Source organism: Wolffia australiana, chromosome 16 (genome assembly GCF_029677425.1).
Source record: "Wolffia australiana isolate 7733 chromosome 16, ASM2967742v1".
Taxonomy (NCBI): Eukaryota; Viridiplantae; Streptophyta; class Magnoliopsida; order Alismatales; family Araceae; genus Wolffia; species Wolffia australiana.
This window is the reverse complement of record NC_135850.1, coordinates 95083-115656: the sequence shown is the minus strand read 5'-3', so window position 1 is coordinate 115656 and position 20574 is coordinate 95083. Positions and strand designations below refer to the sequence as shown.

The window sequence follows — 20574 nt, the reverse complement described above, 5'->3', positions numbered from 1 at the left end:
CCTCGGTGACGGTCGGACGCCGTTGAGACGACGTCCGGCATCAGTCATGCACGTTGTGGGGTCCATAGTGATTGTCTCTTTGAACAAGCACTGCGCATGAGATTTTCATCAAATGTCTCACATTTTTCCATGTCTACATTCTAGAACTTTAAATATTAATCCCATATGGAGAAGTTTTGTTTTTAGAGGGGTACATAATGGCTCCATTGAATATTAGTTTGAAATAATCAATAGCTTTTGCACAATTGGGCCCCCCTATGGACCACCCTTGCATCACATAGGCTCATGAATGGTCCTGTGATGTAGAGCATGAATGGTAGCACGCCACTACTAGTGGGCACATCAACATCCGATATTGTTGTGCACCTGCCCTAATTATTTTTCTTTCTTTGCAGCATTTTTAACTACTCTAAATTCATGAAAAATCTAGAAAAATAATGTATCTTTGAAATTTTTTATCTTTTAGTTTATAATGCCTTTAGAATTAAATTCTCCACTTATTTTTAAATTTCATCTTCTTAAATACATCCCACCTAAATTAAATCATTATACTAGAAGGGTTTATTTATGGGAGACATCAGGCATCTATACACAAAACATCATGTATGGTAAACCTCATAAAAATAGACTTGATTAATATTAATGAAGATTTTTATTAATCCTCTTGTTAATCTGAAAAATTCACAAACCAAGGATATTTGTATTTGTATGTATTTTCCTAAGCCTACTTTAGCGCAAAATAAGTTTGAATAAAAAAATATTGAATTCATATTATTACTATTCTCTAAAAGGGTATAAGTTTTCTTCTGATCTGATGATTTTTTTTGTATTCATTTATGTTACTTCTTGATGTAACACGATGTGTCGAGATCGGCAGGTCGTGTTACAGCACAAGGTGATGGTAGACGAGATGAGATGCAACAGATGAATGATGCAGGTTACCAGAATCAATGAAAGGTATGTCAAGCATGGTCGACTAGGACGGTAGGACCCCAAAGATGACATGCGGGGTCTAGGGGCAGGGCAGGCTCCCAATAACCCGATAAATCCTCTCAAAGACCAAAGAAATGGGGAGGCAATCACTGCCTGTAAGTGTCCACAACCGTCATCGATAACGAGCCTACTCTGACACCTAACAACAAAATCCTCTACCGTAGGATGTAATGAAGTCGAGGTCCACCACACCAGATTTTGCCACATCACTTTGTGTCTTCGCCCTGCACAAAACAACAAAAGTCAATTTATGTTCCACATGTGTGCCCAGTCAGTGCTTCGTTGTTACGCCATGTAGACGCATCTGCCAAGTAGGTGAGCCACGCTAGCCTGGTGGAAATGGGCCCCATTTTCCCTGAACGTGCTTGGAAAATATCCAATAAATTTAAAATTATGAGAATTCAAATTTAACTACCTTTCAATTTACAACTCCTTTTAAGCTGAAAGTTTCACCAATTTATTTTTTTAAAAAGATTATTTTCACTTAATTCATAGAAGCCTTAAAATGTATTCATTTTAATGTAAAGAATGATCCTTTAGTGAACCTATCTATTTTTGGTGAAATTACCTGAAAATTCATGATAACGCACATAAATGTAGCCTATTTTTTCTCTAGCATCCATGATTTAAGCATGAATTATCATGCTTATTTTCATTTTATCAAGATTAAAGTAGTGTTGGAAGAAATCCAAGTAAGAACACAAATAATACCTCATCGGATGAGGGCTCAGTTAACGAATGATGAGTTAGATAGAATAGTGAGATGACCTTATTGATAAGTCTAAAATTAGGGGTTTTATGTCGTTGCTTTGCTTCAGACTTAACCAAAAATATTTCTGAAAATTTTCCACTTAAATACTCTATAATTAATGTAGGGAAAGTAAGGGGTCGATCCACAGAGAGGCAGAAATTTAATTTCAGAATTTTTTCTCAAGATTGGGGTGAGGACACTGATTTTAAAAGTGAAAAATATAATGTCTGGGATTTTTATATATTTTTAAGTAGTTTCTATAATTTCCTATGATTTAAGTTAAAACCAAAATACAAATAAAAAGACAAAAATATTTTTACACTAATTTTCCTAATTTTTATTAACAAAATAAATCAAAAATAAATATTTTTAGAATCAAAAATAATTTACACGAAAAACCACTAGAAATATTAAAAACCAGAGTTAGATATATTTTTAGATGTTTAAATTACTGTAAATTGATTATATGAACTTCCTGAGGTTTTCCCAATTTTTTCAGAAATTTTAAATCTAGAAAATATTTTTTTTATATTTTTTGTTTTTTACTGATTTTGTAATAATTTTTTGAATACTAAAAATATGCAAATTACCTACTCCGGCGATCCCCGACGGTAGAGGCGTCGTTGGGCAGCGGCAGACCACATGAGCTGGCGGGCCTGGTGTGGCCAGTATAGGGCTGGCCTCAGTGGGTCAGCCCAATTTGGCTAAGTGAAGGCTTAGCCAAATGGGCTTAAACCTTATTGGGCTTAACCCAATGGTCAGGACTTGGCCAAATGGGCTTAAACATTATTGGGCTTAACCTAATCGTCAAGACTTAGCCGATTTGGCTAAGTCCTTCACAGGGCTACCCTGTGCCTTTCGGTCATGTGCATTTTCCATGTGCGGACCGGCGGGCAGAGGGTTGTCCCTGCCGCACAAGCATCGCACGACAGCGCACGGTGGCGGCTAGAAAAGGGATATTTAAAATTTTGAAATGATATAAGTGATATTTTAATGCAACTTTTTTGGGATTCGAAGTGGGGAATGTTTGAGATTCTAGAGAAACGTAGGGAGATATTTTATAGGGATAAATAAAAATATTTAGAGAGAGAAAATGTTGTAATGAGAGGATAGGGAGAGAAAATGAATAGATGGTCTAGAGAGAGTTTGAGAGGGAATTGGAAGGTATAAATGAAGGAGCTTTTTTATGAAACTTTGAGGGGATTAACTAGAAATATGGATGAAGGTCTAGAGAGATAAATAACCAATTCTAGAGAGAGAAAATACCAAAATGAGGAGATAGAGAGAGAAAAATGAAGAGAGAGTGTAGAAGGAGTTTGAGATAGAATTTGAATGTGCAAATAAAGATTTTTTATGAAAATTTTAAGGGAGTAACTAGGGATATAGATCAAGGACTAGATAGATAAAAAACCTATTATAGAGAGAGAAAGTAGAGTAAATGAGTACTTAGAGTGGGAAAGTGATGGATTTTAAGGGTAAATGGATGGGAAATGATGGAGAAAGTAGAAATATAAGATCCTATAGCCTTAATGAAAGTTCAATGAGCTCTCAATGCTTACTCTCAAGTCTGGATCCTTATATTTCACCAGGATCAGGCATTTTTTCAGTACAAACAAGACATGAGATTAAGAGAAAACTTCAATAAACTTACATTAAGAAAGTTGAACAACCTGGATTCCGAAAAATGCATTATCCTGCTGGCCAGCCACTTGCTAGAGCATGTCCAGAATGAGGGGAAATGAGGGAGAAAAGGTCTATTTATACATTTGGAGAATTACTAAAATACTCTTTTGGGCTATCTTTTCTCGCCATTTTGCCTCTTTTTCTCCATTGGTTGGCAGCTTCCCCTTGTAATCTTTAGCTTGTTTTCTTTATAAGTCTTTTGAGAGCCCAATGGAAAAGTTAGGTAGTGGCCCATCTTCCTCAAATATCTATTTTGAAGGTCCACAAATCCATGTGATCCTTTCAAGGCTCTTTGTAGAATCACTAAGCTCACACAAATTCTCTAACTCTTTAAGAGTTACCATGTTCTTATTCCTGTAAATTTCTGCACATTTGAAACTATAGAATACTCATCAGTACTAAAATTTCTTGACTTCAAATATGTCATGGAGTTTAGTCAAAAATAACCATAATGTGCAAAAATTAGAATTTATAGCTAGTGCATGAATATTTAGTTAATTAGTGCAATACATGATAAATTCTAAACTGATAATACAAAAACATCTATAATCTATGAAAATATACATGCAGTTATCATGTTATCACTTATCACTATGTTGGGCATATTGCATCATGTGAAGTCGAGACACTACATCTGAAGTATGAGGATTCTCTGACTTATGATGAGGTGGTTATGATTCCAACTCTAAAAGATGGCAACTCTAAAATTCAGTTCACATGATAAAAACCAAGTATGGTACTTGGTTAAGCCCCCAAAAGTTTTGTACCTATGGGGTGTAAGTGGGTCATTAAAAGATATCAGTGCAGATAGACAAGTTGTCACATACAAGGCAATGTTAGTTGTCAAAGGCGATGAATTGACGTGGACAAAACTTTCACGCTAGTTCCCATGATTGAGACAATATGAATTATTATCACCACAGTTACACACTATGGCTACGAGATCTGAAAAATTGATGTCAATACTTTTTCCCATAATAAAAACCATGAGGAAGAGGGGTATATGATACATCCCGAGGTTTTATGCATAAAAGGTTTTTCCAAATAAGGTGTGCAAGTTGCAAATATTAATTTATGGATTAAATAAATATTTGAGAAGTTGGAATCTTAAATTTGATGAAGCCATAAGATTGTATGACTTCACAAAGAATGGATATGGGTTTAATCAATTTCATTATTTTATATGTGGATGATATTCTACTTGTTGGGAATGATGTAGGAATATTTTTATTAGTAAAAGTGTTTCTGTTCAAGAAGTTCTCCATGAAATATTTAGGAGAAGAAACCTGTTTAGTGGGAATATGTCTTTATTGAAATAGTTCAAGGCGCTTGCACTGATTATCTCAATAAATGTAGATAAACACCACTATCAAAAGGTCTGATATGGAGAACTGCTAGAGGAGTTTCATAGTGATAAGATGTGGCGTTTAAGTAATTAAGGAGCACTCACCTAAGACTCTCGACCATAGAGTGATGATATCAAAAATCACATATGCTTCGACTATCAGATCCATTGTTTACCCATAGTTATGTAATAAACCTGATGTGGCATTAGCTCTGTATGTTACAAGCAAACTTTCAACCAGATCCATGAGAGAAGCACTAGGTAATGGTGATATGCACCCTTAAGTACTTGAGAAGGACTAGAGATTTATTTCTAATTTATGGTGGAGGGAAGCTGAAGCTTCAGGGTTATACTGACTCTTGTCAAACCTTTAACATAGGCATGTAAATACTTAATAACAAATAAAAGGTATTAAATAACAGTATGTGCCTTACCTATTGGTAAGTCTTAAATCACCTCACTACCTTGCGTTATTGTTATTGATTGTGCGTGAGGACCATTTGAAGCTTCAAGAAATCCTCATGTGTCCTGAGGAGGAGCTTGGATTGCTAGCTATGCTTGACTTTCAAAAGTTCAATATTCTAAAAGATCCATTGGGCTATTTGCTGGTCCCGTGCATCGATTAAAAAATCTTATAAAAAGTCATGTGAAATGTTGGAAAATACCTTTTCCAACAGAATTTAATTAATAATCATTAAATTTATCAGTAGTTCCATAATATGACCAAAGGAAATTTATCAACCGATAAATACATCAATCATTTTTGTGACATAGTGGAGTCCTTAAAAATTGGCCAGTCAACAAATTGGAGAAGTAAAAGTAATTTCCACCTTTCCAAGAGGGCTTGGCATACAATGTACTCAATTCTTTGTTAGATAATTTCAAATATCCATCTCCTGAAATTTGAATATACAGTGATCAACGAAAATGTGGATGATGCCTATCTGATGTTTCAAAACTCCCATTTATATCTCCCCACATACAGTTTTTATCAAGTTCAAAGGCTATAAGTAAAGACTCATACTGCCCTTCGTGATATCTATTCTATTGGAGGCTTCTATTCGTGTCGAGCAAGGCACAATAGAAGATTCATCATATCACATCCCAGATGTTAGATTTCCTCCCTATTTGGATGTTGATAAAGAGATTTATTTAACATATACTCCTGAGACAACCTAGGGTGATGACAATCAGGAAAAATCAAGCTCATATCCCATGAAAACGCAGGCATCTGATAGAAGCTGCTCTTACTCTAATACACCAAGCTCATATCCCATGAAATTTTGGGATGAAGCTGTGGCTTTTGAAGTCTTTCTCATCAACAGACTGACGATTCTGACACTTAAGAACAAATCAACGTATGAACTTCTTTTTCACTCATTACCCGACTATAACTCTTTGAATTTTTTATGTTACCCCTATTTTAGACCCTATGTGCAGCATAAGCTAAATGCTCAATCAAACAATATGCCTTTCTAGGCTACAGTTCTCTAGATCATTGTTATAGGTTCCGGTATCTTCATTAAGGTAAGTTATTTATCTCTATACATGATGTTTTGTATGGGCATGTTTTTTCTTTCTCGTCGATGACATATAATAATGGGACATCGGATATACGAGGTGCATTTCTAATATCAAATAACATCGATAATACAAGTGATACAACTATAAAAAAAATCACACCCATTTCTGGAAAATGTCAGCAATCCAAGATTTTAATAATTTTGGATTGAGCAACTAACCAAGTTTACCGTGATCATCAATCAGGTCAGGGTGATGAATCATCGATAGATATCATTTCTAAAACCTAAGATAAGATTCATGAACCAGGGTAGCGTTCACCCATCCCGATACCGGTACCGGATGCCGGTATCGGGACAGATGCTGTTTCAGATACTGGAAAGGCAATTTCTGGTATCCGTTCTTTTCGACATCCAGATATCGGATATCGGTTGCTACAATGCCGATATCCGTCTCGATGTCGACATCCGTCTCCGTCTCAGGGGGGAGGATGACGACATCGGATATCAAGGGTGGATATCAGTTTTCGATATCCGCATCGAAAGTATACATTAAAATATTATTAACTTATGTGTGTTCAGCGATTAACGTGGGCAAGAGAGTAATAAGTGAGGTGTTTTATTGTTTACACATCTCGTTTAATATATACAGCCAAATATTTTTAATTTCTTCCATATGGGATAACAGGATTCGAGTTTGGTGTTAAATTCTGAATCCATTTATCCCATATGGAAGAAAATATAACTTTTTACTTCTATTTATTGGGGAGGACGTATTAAATAATAAACAAATATGATGTCCATTAAATATAGCGAGTATAGATTAAAATATTGTTTTACCATTTAATGTGTAATTGGACTCATTTAATATATACAGAGAAAGGTTTCTAATTTCTTCCATGTGGGATAACGGGATTCTGAGTTTACATTACACGTCGAATCCTGTTATCCCATTTGGAAGAAAATAAAAAATTTACACTCTATATATTAACTAAGATAGATTAAAATCATTTGATGCTAGCGTACGTAAGTCATACATTGATATGAAAATCCCATTTTTACTGTCGATATCGGTTCCGATATCCGGATATCGAAAACCGATATCTGCCATCCGGTATCCATCGCGTCCCTCTACCTACAGTATCCGGTATCGATATCCGTCTACCCCTCAGAGACGGATATCGTCCGATATCTGATATCCGATATCCGACACCGTCCCATTTTTTCTCGGATATCAGATATCGTTATCCGATACCAGATGACGGACAGATATCAGTTGGGCGAACCCTAAACCAGGGGTCAAGTAAAATATCAAAAAACTGACTGATGTTTATCTTCAGAAGGAATAAGTCTTCAGAAAAATCAAGGGTACTGATAACACCCAAAATTCGGTTTTTATTTCATATTATTTTCTGGTGATTTCTGATTTTCCCCTAATTTTCTGTTAATTCTATGAATTTTAAAGGATTTATTAGAGCTCGAAATAACTATTTTTGAATGAAAATGGAAATTTTAATATTTAATTTTTAGATTTATCAGGATGGGGATGAATCAGTGAATTTTCTAGAATTTTTTACAAATTTTTAGGATTTTTCCGAGATTTATTTGAATAGGAAATGTATTTATTCTGAGGAAAAAAGGTATATTTATAAGAAAAAAAAGTATTTATATCATTTTTGAACTTTGAAGGCCTTTTTGCAAAGTTTTGTTGCAAAAAGACCCTCAAAACAGCTCTTGGTCGTGACTGCAGGCGTAAAGATGTGATTTAAAAAGTTTCAGGGTTTTATTGCAATTGGTTTATTAATTGTTTTAATGTTTTAGAAAAAAAGCGGAGGAGAGAGAACGCGGGAAGGACATATACACAAATATTTCAGGGCGGCGTCCACATGCAATTTCGCGTTTTATAAAGGGTTTCGCCGAAAAAAAACGTCTAAGACCTTCTCGCGTGTCGACGTGGCAAAATAATGGCCGTCAGATAAAGATCCAACGGTGCTTGCACATACGTCAGCTACCGGAGGTAAGTTCACCGCCCGCGCGGTGCGTACAACGCGCATGCACGGGCGGTGACGTGGCGTCTGAAGATTCGTCTGCGCTGGTAGAAACGCACGGCCACGTACATGCTCTATGTATACGCGTATTACGTCTTACCTTTCTTTTGTTTATTTCTATTTTTGCGAGGGGGGTACGTGGCGCAACAAGAAGACGCCCGCCTGGAGAAGTTGAAAAGTCGCTGCCAATAAAAGAACGACACCTCAACGAGCGGTTAAAAGAGAAAAAAAATAAATAAATGAATTTAATCCAAGGGCTAATATTGGTTTAAATTCATTTATTCATAACTTTTAATCCAGAAGTTCGATTGAGATGATTTTTTTATGGATTTTCTTGTCTTGATCCCCTCTTTCTATCTGTATGGTTGGATCATTGAGATCAAGCCTGTATTAATAGATATAAATTAATTACTCATTAAGGGTAAAATGGTAATTTATTCCATTTTACCTAGGTATAAAAGTCGAATTTCGAGAGGAGGGGGGTCATTCTTGATGGTGCTCTATCACAGCTGCAAGACAGGGAGTATCTCAGCTTGGATCAACCTATCTAGTACATTTTGCTTGTTTGTATTTGAACTTTTAGTGTATTTTGGATGTTGTTTTAGTGAAATTTCTTCTTCATTCTTCTTGATCTTGGTATGAACTTCTAAACCGCTAGGCTTGAGCGAAATGCACAAGCCCATACTGAGATTGAGAGGAGAGATTGAGAGATTTACCTAGCTATTCCGAATGCATATTAGAAAACTATAAAAAAAAATTTTAGGAGATTAAATTACCCCCATTTTATTTCTGAATTATCAAACTTACAAAACCAACCCAACTCAAATCAAAACTTCCCTCTCAACCTCTCTAATTGACCTCTTGAACCCTTTTATTTGGATCAAAGAAGCCAATTTAGAGCTCCCTATTTCTTCTATTCATCTCATCTCTTCTATCCCCCTTTCTAAATTTCTCTTCAAATTAGGGTGAGTTGATCCTCATTGAAGATCAAATTCACTCTAATTAGGGTTAAACTACCAAGAAGATCATCAAATTGAATTCCTTACTAGCTTCCCTTGGACAACACTCGTACTTATCACTACACATCTTAAGTAGAGTTTTTATAAATTTTATTCCAAAATTCACAACGACAAGGGCTAAAAACTACATAATTTCTACCCCTATTTTTGGCTTATCAGGTACCACAGAAATATCATAGAATCAACACAAATCAAAACACCTTTTCATTTCATCAGTCAAATACCCTTTGTATGTTGCTGTAAGTTTACCCACTATCCATTAATGGACATCATACACAACCACATTAAAAACAAAAACTTGAGGCAGGCTGTGAGATGGGAATATGCTGCCTTAATAAAAAATGAAACTTGGTGCCTAGTTCCCAGAACTTAAAATCTTCAAGTGGTCGGATAGAAATAGGTTTATAAGTATAGAAAAAATGGGGAAATTGAATGCTATGAAGCTAGACTGGTTTCCAATTGGTTTTATCAGAAAGAAGGATTCAACTATTTAGAGACATTTCACCCTGTAATCAAGCTGACCACTATTTGATTAATTATCTGAATTTATATTGGTTATAATTGGAAAATCCATCAATTGGATATCTCCAATGCATTCCTACATGATCTCAAACATAAAATCTATAAGGAACAACCCCCTAGCTTCATAGACTTCAACAATCATGATCATGTCTGTCACTTATATTCAAAATCTTCAAAATCCATCGATGGAGTGAAACAAGCTCCTTGAGCAAGGTTGGAAAGCTGAAAAACATATCTTCAAAATCTGGCGTTCATTGGTTGTAAAAGGATATCTATTTTTTCTTTAAACCGCATCCAGCCAATTCCATGTTCTTATTAATTTATATTGATGACATCTTAATCAGAAGTCAGAATTCTTTTTATATTGAAGCAATATTACAAAGTTTAAAAAGCACTATTTATGTAAGTGATCTTGGACCCGCTCATCATTTTTTGGTATTGAACTGGTTCCAGGTACAATGGTTTTGTTCTCTCTCAATATAGGTATATATCGACGCTACTCCATCAAACACATATGGAAGCAAGAAAACCTCTACACACTTCATCGCCAATCAAACGACCTGTCCTGGGATTATTTGGGCACATTAGAGCATCACACTAACCCATCCTGGCATTGCTTTTATGGTTAATAAAACATGCCAGCGAGTGCATAAAACCACTACGAATGATTCAAAATCCATAAAGCATCTTTTGCAATATCAAAGGGGAAAAATACTTCATCGCCTCCTTATTCACAAAAACTCGGACATCTTGGTTGGTGGATTTAGTGATGCTCACTGGGCAGGAAAATGGCAGCAATCTTAGATCTACTACTGCCTATAGACAATATTCCTGAAAGTATGAACCATATAGCATTCAATTTTCCTCTGGGACTTACAATATATATGGACCAATGCGTAAAATTATAATTAAAGGATTCAAGAAATTTTAACCAAAATTCTCTTGTCTCTCTCTCTCTCTCCTTCTCCTCTATCTTGCATTCCCCCTTCTGCATGGTGGAAGAGAATATTAGTTCTCTAGCGAACAAAGACTATCATTTATGCACAACCAGGTGGACCCTTGAGGTGTGGATAAAAAGAGATGATCTAAAATAAAATAATTATAATGACATTGTGAAGGCCAATTATGCTATGCGAAAATTATAATCATTGATCCATGGAGCGTCCCCAAAAGCCAAACAACTCATATGTTTTGAGATAGGGAAATACATTTCCAATTATGAGGAAACAGGTTCTTGATGAGAGTACGAGAAGAAATGGTCATTAATATTCATTTGGAGAAGAACGTGACATGTCTAACTTGACGTTATAGAAAAATAGTGCGTCTATATTTGCCCCACTAGGACTCCATTAGAGCAGGTCTTCTCAATTGGAATGTCCATTGATGCATGACGGACGTTGTCGACGTCCTGCGGCGGGAGCGTGGGTCCGTTCGTCCTTCTCGAGGATGTTCATCTTGGATTGCACGTCCCGCTTTCGCTGGGGGGGGCATCCCAGAATGGTCCTGCATGGGTCCTCAATTCGTAGGGGCCGAAGGATGTCTCTATCTCCACGTGATCGACCGCTCCACGGATAGTCGTCGAGGTGCTGGTGGGCCCGACTACCGATGGGCGGGGCGGTTCAACCGGCCAGATGACGAGAACGGCGGCGTGCGGCGTGCGGCGTGCAGCTTGCGGCCTGCGATGGCAGCAACTGCAGCGACGGCAGCGGCCGGAAGGAGTGGCGGCGGCCGACGGTAGCGGCGGCGGCCGGAGGTAGCAGCGGCGGCGGCGACGGCTGTAGAGGGCCACGGCTGGCCGTGACTGGGGCTGCGGTCTGGGTCGCGTGCTGGGCCACGGTCGGGGCCGCAGGCTGGGCCGTGGCTTGGGCCACGGGGTGACCTGGTCTGAGCCGCGGTCCTTCAGGAGCAGGCCTAGAGGCCTAGTGGTCTTTATAAGGCCCATTAACCCAGCCCACTTAAGGGCTTAGGGCAGACGTGGCCGCCTCGGGTTACGTGCATGGGCGGCTAGGGTACCCGGCGCCTCGGGGTGCGGGCTTGCGGTGCCTCGGGCCGCGGATTTACGGCGCCTCGGGGTGCAGTGTCGGCGGCTGGGCTTGATGTGCCTGGCCGGCTGGACCCGACCCATTAGGCCGAATGGCCCATTAGGCCGATCGACTGAGCCGGGGCTGGGTGGCGTGGCCTGGCTCAGCGACTGAGCGCGGCGCGCAGGGCGTGGCATGGGGCGGCGCGGTGGGGCCAGCGAGCTGGGCTCGGCGCGCGTGCGGCGAGGCGCAGCTGGGCTCGGGCGCGGGCGCGGCGAGGCAGGCGGCTGGGCATATTGAGGTGCGGCGCGGCTGGGCGCGGCGGCGCGAGGGGTGCGGCGAGGCGTGCGCGGCTGGGCGCGGCGAGGCGCGGCGCGGGCAGCAGCACCGCGACAGCGCGGCGCGGCGGCCTGAGCGCGGCGGCGCGGCGCTGGCGACGCGTAGCGGCTCGAGCGGCGCGCGGGGCGCGCGGCGGTGCGCGAGTGGCGCGGCAGCGCGCAGCGAGGCTGCGGCTCGGGCGCGCGGAGTGGCTGGAAGGTTCCGATGGCGACGGCGGCGGCGGCGGCGGCGGTGGTGGCGGCGGCGGCGGCGGAGGTGGCGACAGCGGAGCCGCCTTCTTCTAGGTCTCTCGGACCTCTCTTCTTCTTCCAAAAACTTGTTTTCTCAAAGGGAAAAATATCTGTCTTTCTAGTACATAGGGGCTCCTTATATAGGACCCATGAGAAAAATAAGGGAAACCCTAACTTATGAAAGATGAAAATTTAAACTACCTAGGGAAAAAAATGAGGATACGTTGAGGGCTTCGCCATCATCCATTGTATCATTCATGACTATTTCTTCAACAAGGCTACCTTCAAGGGCTATAAAAGTGCTATGTTGGTCACAATGAATTGATGGATTCGAGAGGAGTTATAGGATGGGAACGTTAAATGGACTATATGCTGTTCAAGATTAAGGAGTTTTACTTCATAATCAACAATTGACGGGCGCAGGACATGGCCCTACAACCATGTCCTCGATTGCTATAGTTGATTGAGTAAAAATCCTTATTTGGGGTCTTGTCTAGTTATTGTTGGTTTGTAGTTTGAAATATTCTGATTCTTGGGTTCATTTATTTGTATTGTTAGAAAGTTAAGGTGACCTGAATGACGGCTCGGATCAAGCCTGGACACAGTTGTGGGCCCATGCCCTAGGTCATGCCCTATACCCATCTGTTAGGCCCCTAACTAGGCGGCATTCCCTGCCCAGAGGCCTACGTGCTTATTGGGAGGGCGTGTCCGCGTTTTCGGCTCACGACATTAAAGGACTGAGTCATTATGGGTAGCGATGCCCAAATACCTGATCTTTCAGGCCATTGCCCCTGTACGTGGTGATACACTTTAAGGTGCACGCGCCCGTCCACGCCCAAGGCAGAACGGATTAGGTACGGTCCGCACGTGCTGCGCACGCGAGCTGATAGGTGTGTGCGCGCGCGCCAAGCGCCTTGCGCCAAGGCCAAGTGCCACACGCGAGCACCAACGCTACGCGCACGCGCCAAGCGCTGTGCGAGAGCGAGATGTGCTGCGCGCGGGTGCAGGACGCGCAAGCTGGGCGACGTGCCACGGGTGCAGCACGCGGAGTTGTGCGGGGTGTCGCGCAGCGGCCGCGCGGGCAGTGCGCGCATTGCATGTGCGGGGCGCGGGGCCGAGAGACATCCCGCCAGGAGACTAAGGCATGTGGCACACTGAGAGCGCCGAGACGGCACAAAGGGCGCCTAGTTCTTCCGCGGGTAGTGCTGGGCGCGCAACGCCCAGTTCGGGGGTGTTGAATGCTGCGGCGTCGCACAGACTGCGCGCGAGGGTGTTGACACGGGTGCTGGTGGCGTGTATGATCGTCAAGGCAAGGGTGGCGTGTGTGATCGCCACGCCCGCAGGCGCGCGAAGCCTCGCCCGGCGCAATTGTATAGCGGTAGAACGGGCGCAAAGCGGCGGCCTTGAGGCGGTGTGGCGACACTATATTGGTGCAAGGCGCCTTGTCTCGTTCGTTGTATCACCCATCGTCTTCCTCCATGTAATGGTTCCAACAATGATGTACTATTTTATGATATTAATGCAATGACCCTATTCCCTGAGGGGGCTGCGTCCCCACCATCTCCTCTAACCCCTCCTATTCGATCTTAAGCATTTGCAAATCTTCCGCAGTAAGAGATCAAGGCTGCTCAGTGTTTTGCCATGAACATTGAGGCCGGCACACGCCAATTTCGAGCAAGAGACCTAGCTCAAGATTTGACTCTGTGACACCATCCTATAGTCGATTGAGTAAAACTCTTTCATTTTCAATCCATGGAATAGGGTGAAGATTGACTGTTATGGACTCAATTACTGGTTTTTTGTGTTTCATTTTTATAATGTTTTTTATTTACCATATTTAGGACGATAGTATCGAATCTTTATTAAATAGATTGAATGAATTTTATTATGGCTTCCTCTAGTACTTTCAGTCTAACTGTAAAATCCTCTCCCTGGTTTTCTTTTCTCTATTACCTATGTTAGAATTTGTATTTAGTTTTAAGTTTTAAGAACTACCACTTTTTAAGTAAAAACTGGGCTGACTCGTTGAACCTACAGTATTCGTTCCAATGTGCAGTGCAGCGTCCTTGTACTGCACGATCTTCACTGTGCCTCGTGCTTATGCAGTGGCCTGCATGCTGTGATTCTGTGAAACCTAGTGGCGAGTGCAGGCCATCTTGCCGGCGACCTGGGCATGACGTTGAGCTTAGGCCACAAATGATTATTCGCCTACGGGTCTCAGCAAACTCGTTCTAGTACTAAAGAAGGGACACAGAAGGCTGGGTCATCAGTCACCATAGACAGAACAGCGAGAACCAAAGCGAACGACATAAATAACCAGAGGGAACCGTCTGGGGCCAGAAATCACGTATAGAAGTAAAATCAAAGGAAAGATGTTAGGTTGGGATTTGGGAATTAAACGAACGACATAGGCCCAACCCTGTTTGCCTACCACTGAGGGTAGTTATTATCATGTCTTAGGGTTTGTTGCCAAGTGCCAATTTATTCCACGGACTCGATTCTATTCGTTATCAAGTCTGTCTTAAATACGGAGCAAACGGGAATACAAATTTTAGAAAAGTTGCTACTGTTACCAACAGTCGGGTTATTATTTCATTCGATAAGCCAGTGAACGTGAATCAGGGGTGCAGCCAAGCAAGTCGACGTTGAAGCCGACTGGTAGCCCACCTTCAGCCGAACCCCCCTTCGCGTGCAGCGCGCGGCGCTAGCCCACACGCGGGCGGGTAGGTAAAACGCTCAAGGCTAGGCTGGCACCAAAGGAAAACAAAGGGACAAGATGAATGAATCCTCGCAAGTCGCAAGCCTTGGTCCTCCTTGTCGGCCGGGGGAGGGTGGGATTAACCGCTTAAATGCGACGTCCCATTGGGCCCTGCACTCATTGCTGCGGTTCCGATGATGGACCGCCATCCTCTTCCCGGATGAAAGCAACAAGTCGTTCAAAGACAGCGGGGTGACATGGAATTTGCAGGAGCCCCGAGCCAGCGTGTCCGAAGCCAAACTCCTCCTCGGCCATGCCCAGCAATTCCAGAAAGATGGGGTGCTTCAGATAGCCCAAAGGAATCGCGTATCTCTTCGCCTCCTCTCCCACGTAAATAGCGAAGAAGCCCTTCCTAGCGCCTCGCGAGGCGGGGATATTCGCGGGGAACGAGTCGAGTCGGAGCTTCGTCGGCAGGCCCCTGAGGTTCAGCTTCCTCAGCGCCCTGTGCAGCCCTTCGCCGTTGCCCTTCCCCATGTCCGTGACTAGGAATAAGGTTCGAGAGCTGAATATGACGCTGGCGGGGTCAGCACGGCTCGCGAGGCGTGGATAGAGTGGACCGGGGATGGCGATGCCAGTGCTGCTCGAAGTCGAGAGCTTTTAAAGCGAGTTGGAGGAGGGGGGAAGACGGGCCGCCGGCCAGAGGCAGGTGGAAAGGAAGAAGGGGGGGAAGGTTCCTAGCCGTTCATGATTAACGAGGTTGGCCCGTCCTGCTCGCGCTTGACGTGTACGCTTAGAATCTGAGACGCACCGAAATTGTGGCGATGGGCCGAGCGCGCGTCGGTGCTTGTACTCGCTGTATGGGCCGCCGTCTCTCTGCTCCTCCCCTCACCCGCTGCCGTATGCCCGATCTATCTAGTGTTGCGCAAAAGAGAAAATGGTGAGCCAGCCGGCGTCGTAAATTGTAATTTATACGTACTTATAGAAGAACCAGTGCGCCCTTCTTCCAGTGAGCCAGCTGCTGGGGACGATTTATACACTATCGATCCACAATTGTGACGGTGAGTCGACGGCCTTTCCGCTCCCCAGAAACCGGGGGCCCCCGTGGTTCTTCTTCAGTGTCTTCTTGCGAATCGGAATAGACGTGACTTGAAAATCGAGTGGCGCTCCTCCACGCAACTAAGACTCGTCCTCCGCTAGGAAAAGATAGCGGAACCGCGAATCGAAGGGGACGATGACGAAGCTCCTGGCGCCGAGGAGACGCTGTTTTCTGGGGGACGCCGAGTTGCGGACCTCGGACGCCAGCTCGGGCGAAAGGAAGCGGCAGATCCAGTCGACCAGCAACGAGTCTTCGATGCCCACGGCCTTGGCGAAGCAGTGCACTAGTTTGGGCACCACCAGCCCGCCCTTGAGTCCTATCCCCACCGACGCCCGCACATAGTCTCTCAGCCCCGCCTCCAGCTCCTTTCTCACTCCGCCGGCCGTGAACACCCTCACCTACAGCCAAACAATCAAAGTTAATCAATCAACAACCCCACGTCCAACTGCGTTCGAGAAAACAGTACAAAGCGACCGCCCGACGCGTCGCTGTTCTCACCGCAGGCGACGAGTACATGCCGCAGCTCAGACCGAACATGACGAGGGGTTCCGGGTCGTCGACGCCCAGCTTCCTGAGATCTTCCGATATCTTCAACTTGTGCGGGGAGAAGGCGGACGCCTGCCGAGGTCACGGAAGGCTCAGTCATAAGCACCATCGAAACTCGAAAGAAACACACGGCGGGGGAAGACTCCAATGCAACGTACGACGTGCGGGCGATGGGCGGGAGGCTTCATCTTCAATATAACGTACTCCATGTCCGCGGCGCTGATCGTCTGCCCGCCGATCGTGTACGAAACCTGCGCGGCACCACCACCCGTGAATCGCGCACTCGTCTATACGCCGACGGACTCAGACTTGAAAGAAAAAGACCAACCTTTTGCATCAAAGCCGAGTGCTTTGCGTCGTTTCGCGGCACGCCGTAGGCGAGATAGGCCTGCAGAGTGTGCGTCGAATAAAAAATCAAGCACAGAAGAAGCGAGGTGGGAGAGCGGGTCTCTGCAAAAGTGTTCGGTGGTGTGCTCACGTGCATGACCAGCGCGTTGTAGAGGTTGATCCAGAAAGCAAGTCTTCCGTCGCCGCTCAGCTTGACGGGGCTCACTCTCACCAACTGCGCGACAAGGTACCTGAGCAAGACAAAAACACGAGCACAGATACGCAATTAAACTCCCTCATCCGGGTGGGGTTTAGTGGTGAACGTCGGAAATCCCGAGGTTGAGTCTGACCTGAACACTCGGAGAGTCTCGGCCGCGTACTGTAGCTGCTTCTTTCCCACGATCAACCACGAGACCTCGGTCGCCGAGCGGTAGGCCCCTCCGGCGCTCCCAGAGCCGGCCTTAACTTGGACTCCGTAAGGATCAAAAAGGGGATAAACTGAGGTTGAAGAAGACTTCGGCGAGGGGCTGCTGCACGAAGAGAGCGCCGGTGGCGCAGGCTTCAACGCGGGCGCTCCGGCGCTTGACTCGGCGAGAGATAGGAAGATGCTTCTCATGCAACGGACCATCTCCTCAGAGAGCTGGTTGGGATCGCGCCAGAGAATCCTACCGTGGACGAGATTCCCTTTCCAACTCAGGGGCTCGGCAGCACCCCGCCTTTGTTCGGATTGCCCATGCCCGTCTCGCTCGTCAATCTCTGTGGTGCACGACTGCGATCCCTGCCACATACAAAAACAAAAAAAAAACAAAACAATCCGGGGGTGAACACGTTTTGCATGGATTTTCCTCCTCTCCGGCGCTCGCTCTAAAGCACGACTTTACCTCGTCCTCTTCCCTCCCGGAGCCGGATGGCGGGTCGTCCGAGGCAAAGCGAATCGGTCTGAGCTGGGCAAGTTCTTGAGCCTTCTTTGATGCTCTCAGAGAAGATATGTGCTGGTGCGAAGAGTGAAAAACGACGAGAATTCAGAACCCCACGCACCGACAAGTCTCAAAATTAAACAATTCGCACCGACTAACCTCTTCCCAGCAACAGGCGGAGACGCTTTCCCTGCTCGGAGAAGGAGAGGACGAAATTCCCCCGGCGGGATTTCTCATGCAGAGCTCCCGGTCGCTCCTCGCCCGCGAGATGCTGAGGTGTAACGCACTCAGTTCTTGTTCGAGCTTCGAGACTGCGGCCTCCAGGCTACTGATGTTCTCCACGAGCTCTTGCGCCTGCAACAAACGACAGGAAGGGCCTCAGTCGCAGGCCACGGCGACCGGCAGCGACCAAAGCCGTTTCATGGTGGGCAATCTTTCACACCTTGCTTGGGAGATTCAACTGGGAATGTGATGTGGAGGCGTTTCGGCGAACGGCGTTTGCCAGCGCGAGATGTAAATCGATTTCTTGCTGCAGCTGCCCTTGCAATTTCTGGACCTGCGGACGACGAGAGAGATTCTGGCGTGACCCGACCATCCCATCACAAGCGGTGGGGACTACCCCCCACGCCCAAATATGAAACATCGTAAAGCCCTTTGCTCACCTCCTGTTCGAGCTGGTACCTGTATCGGCGTTTCCTCGCGTCCTTGCTTCGCTTGGCATCCCTGTTATGCCGTCCAGAACCCTAGCACAAGCGCAAAGAGCCACAGAGAGCGATTACGGAGCGGCGAAGAAGGAACCAGAGCAGAGCCAAAAAAAAAAAGTGGGTTCGTCGAAAGCAGGCCGACAACGGCTGAAATGAGACGATTAGGAGGGGGCGATCGGCGGATAGGGCAATTACAATCGGGAGGGGACTCGATTGGACATGATCAGAAACTCTTGGACGCACGGAAACACCTACCCGAGCATGAAGATGAAGGTGAAGGTGAAGATGAGCCCCCGACGGCCTCGGAGAAACGCAAGCTTGCGGCTGCATGGAAGAGTCCCCATCAGGAGCACCCGCCAGGGCCTCTTCTTCGACTTCTTTTCCTTCGCTAACCTCAGTACGACAGCTCGGCGACATGGACGCTTTCCCTTCTCGCGTTCTCTTGGATCCGCGGAGAGAGTCCTGTTGGATTCTTTCTCAAGGGGCCGTCACTGCCCTCGACGGCGCGTCGTCTGTCATAATTGCGGCTCTCTCTCCCGGCCCGGGATACAGAGACTAGAGAGAGGGAGAGTTGGAGAAAGAGTCCTCGCCACTGTTAAACTTGAATCACTTCTCTCGCTCTGACGACTCTTCGTGCAGTGACGGAAGGAACGTCACTTCCGGCTATTCACAAGAATCTCCTCCTCGCCAGTCGCCAAACGCAGATCTCGAAGCCAACAAAAATGATTAATTTGGCCTCTCCTCCTCACCTCGCTGGTTCGCTAACGCTTCTGGCTGCTCTCCGTCAAATCCCGGCGAGCGACTCTGTAAGAGAGAGAGAGAGAGAGAGAGAGAGAGAGAGAGAGAGAGAGAGTGATGGAAGCAACAAGGACAAAACATCGGGGAGCAAGATTGAATACTGAAGAGTTGTTGGGGAGCCATTAAATGAAGAGAGAGCTGCGGGAACATTTCTCGCCCATGTGATGATGATGACCAAGGAGATTTATGAACGCCATCAGAGCTGCAGGGCGGAGAGAGAGAAGAGAAGGGGGGCGCAGTAAATGAAGAAACACGAGGTGCAGCGACCGCGCATTATGCAATGGGGCCTCAACTCGCTTGCCATGAGAGTGCGCATGCCTGCCTCGAATCGGCTTTCTCGGCGACGTACGGGGGGGATCTTCGCGCTAAAACAAGCCGACGGCCGCAAATGCCGCTAAGAGTCAACGCTAAGCCAACCTCTCTCTCTCTCTCTCATTCTGTTCGTCTCTTTCTCTTTCTTCCTCTCTCTCACTAATTCACTATCTATCTATCTATCTCTATCTATCTCTCTCTTTCCTGTTCCGCCCGCGTGCCTTCCACTGGCCGATACAACCGGCCACTTCCCCCGGGCGTCTGTATGCATCGTCATTCGTCGCCTGTGGACAGACAAGAAGACTGGAGGGATTTGTTTCCTTCTTCCGCCCGTTGTCCCCGGGTGGCGAGGAACAGAAGTGCAGGACACATCGGAGTGGCCTTGCGTGCAATAGTAGTCTGCGAGGTGGCCGAAGAAGACGGTACTTTCCCTCCGTCTCTGCGAACCGCGAAGGCGCCACCCTCCACTTTTTCAAAATTTCACCCCACGGACTCAACCTCACGGCCGCTGGCGCCTCCTCTTTTTTGGAAACTACGTCCCATGTCCGTGGTAAACGTCCAGAATAGTCAAGTCAACGCGCTTCGTTACGTGCAGTTGCATGACGAGATGGCGCTGGATATGCTCCTCGATCGCTGTGTAGTCATGTTGGACGAAAGACCGATGACGCTTTTGGACTGATGGAAGGGCACTGAACGGACTTCCAT

The 20574-nt window shown here is 45.1% G+C and overlaps 2 protein-coding genes across 2 annotated transcripts; both read right to left on the bottom strand.

Annotated features, from left to right (window-relative positions):
- Window positions 1–14865: 14865 nt before the first annotated feature.
- LOC144713577 (auxin-induced protein 6B-like) lies at window positions 14866–15950 on the bottom strand. Its single transcript, XM_078588187.1, has one exon. It carries the CDS (start codon window positions 15701–15703, stop codon window positions 15347–15349), a length of 357 nt encoding a protein of 118 aa, XP_078444313.1. The 5' UTR covers window positions 15704–15950; the 3' UTR covers window positions 14866–15346.
- Window positions 15951–16100: 150 nt separating this feature from the next.
- LOC144713576 (uncharacterized) lies at window positions 16101–20078 on the bottom strand. The gene is made up of 11 exons (XM_078588186.1): window positions 19015–20078; window positions 18718–18798; window positions 18498–18611; window positions 18215–18409; window positions 18020–18130; window positions 17489–17916; window positions 17290–17389; window positions 17140–17199; window positions 16970–17062; window positions 16764–16883; window positions 16101–16663 (listed from the first exon to the last, which is right to left on the bottom strand). The coding sequence occupies exons 1-11, from the start codon at window positions 19174–19176 to the stop codon at window positions 16346–16348; spliced, it is 1782 nt and encodes a 593-aa protein (XP_078444312.1). The 5' UTR covers window positions 19177–20078; the 3' UTR covers window positions 16101–16345.
- Between the last annotated feature and the right edge of the window lie 496 nt (window positions 20079–20574).

What these genes read in the sequence shown, in the direction of transcription:
- LOC144713576 (XM_078588186.1), bottom strand. Translation starts at nt 19,176, where the DNA reads ATGTCGCCGAGCTGTCGTACTGAGGTTAGCGAAGGAAAAGAAGTCGAA. An exon ending in ACCTTCATCTTCATGCTCGG is followed by an intron (nt 18,799 to 19,014) that starts GTAGGTGTTTCC and finishes CGCTTGTGCTAG; the next exon opens with GGTTCTGGACGGCATAACAG. An exon ending in AGTTGAATCTCCCAAGCAAG is followed by an intron (nt 18,410 to 18,497) that starts GTGTGAAAGATT and finishes CGTTTGTTGCAG; the next exon opens with GCGCAAGAGCTCGTGGAGAA.
- LOC144713577 (XM_078588187.1), bottom strand. Translation starts at nt 15,703, where the DNA reads ATGGGGAAGGGCAACGGCGAAGGGCTGCACAGGGCGCTGAGGAAGCTG.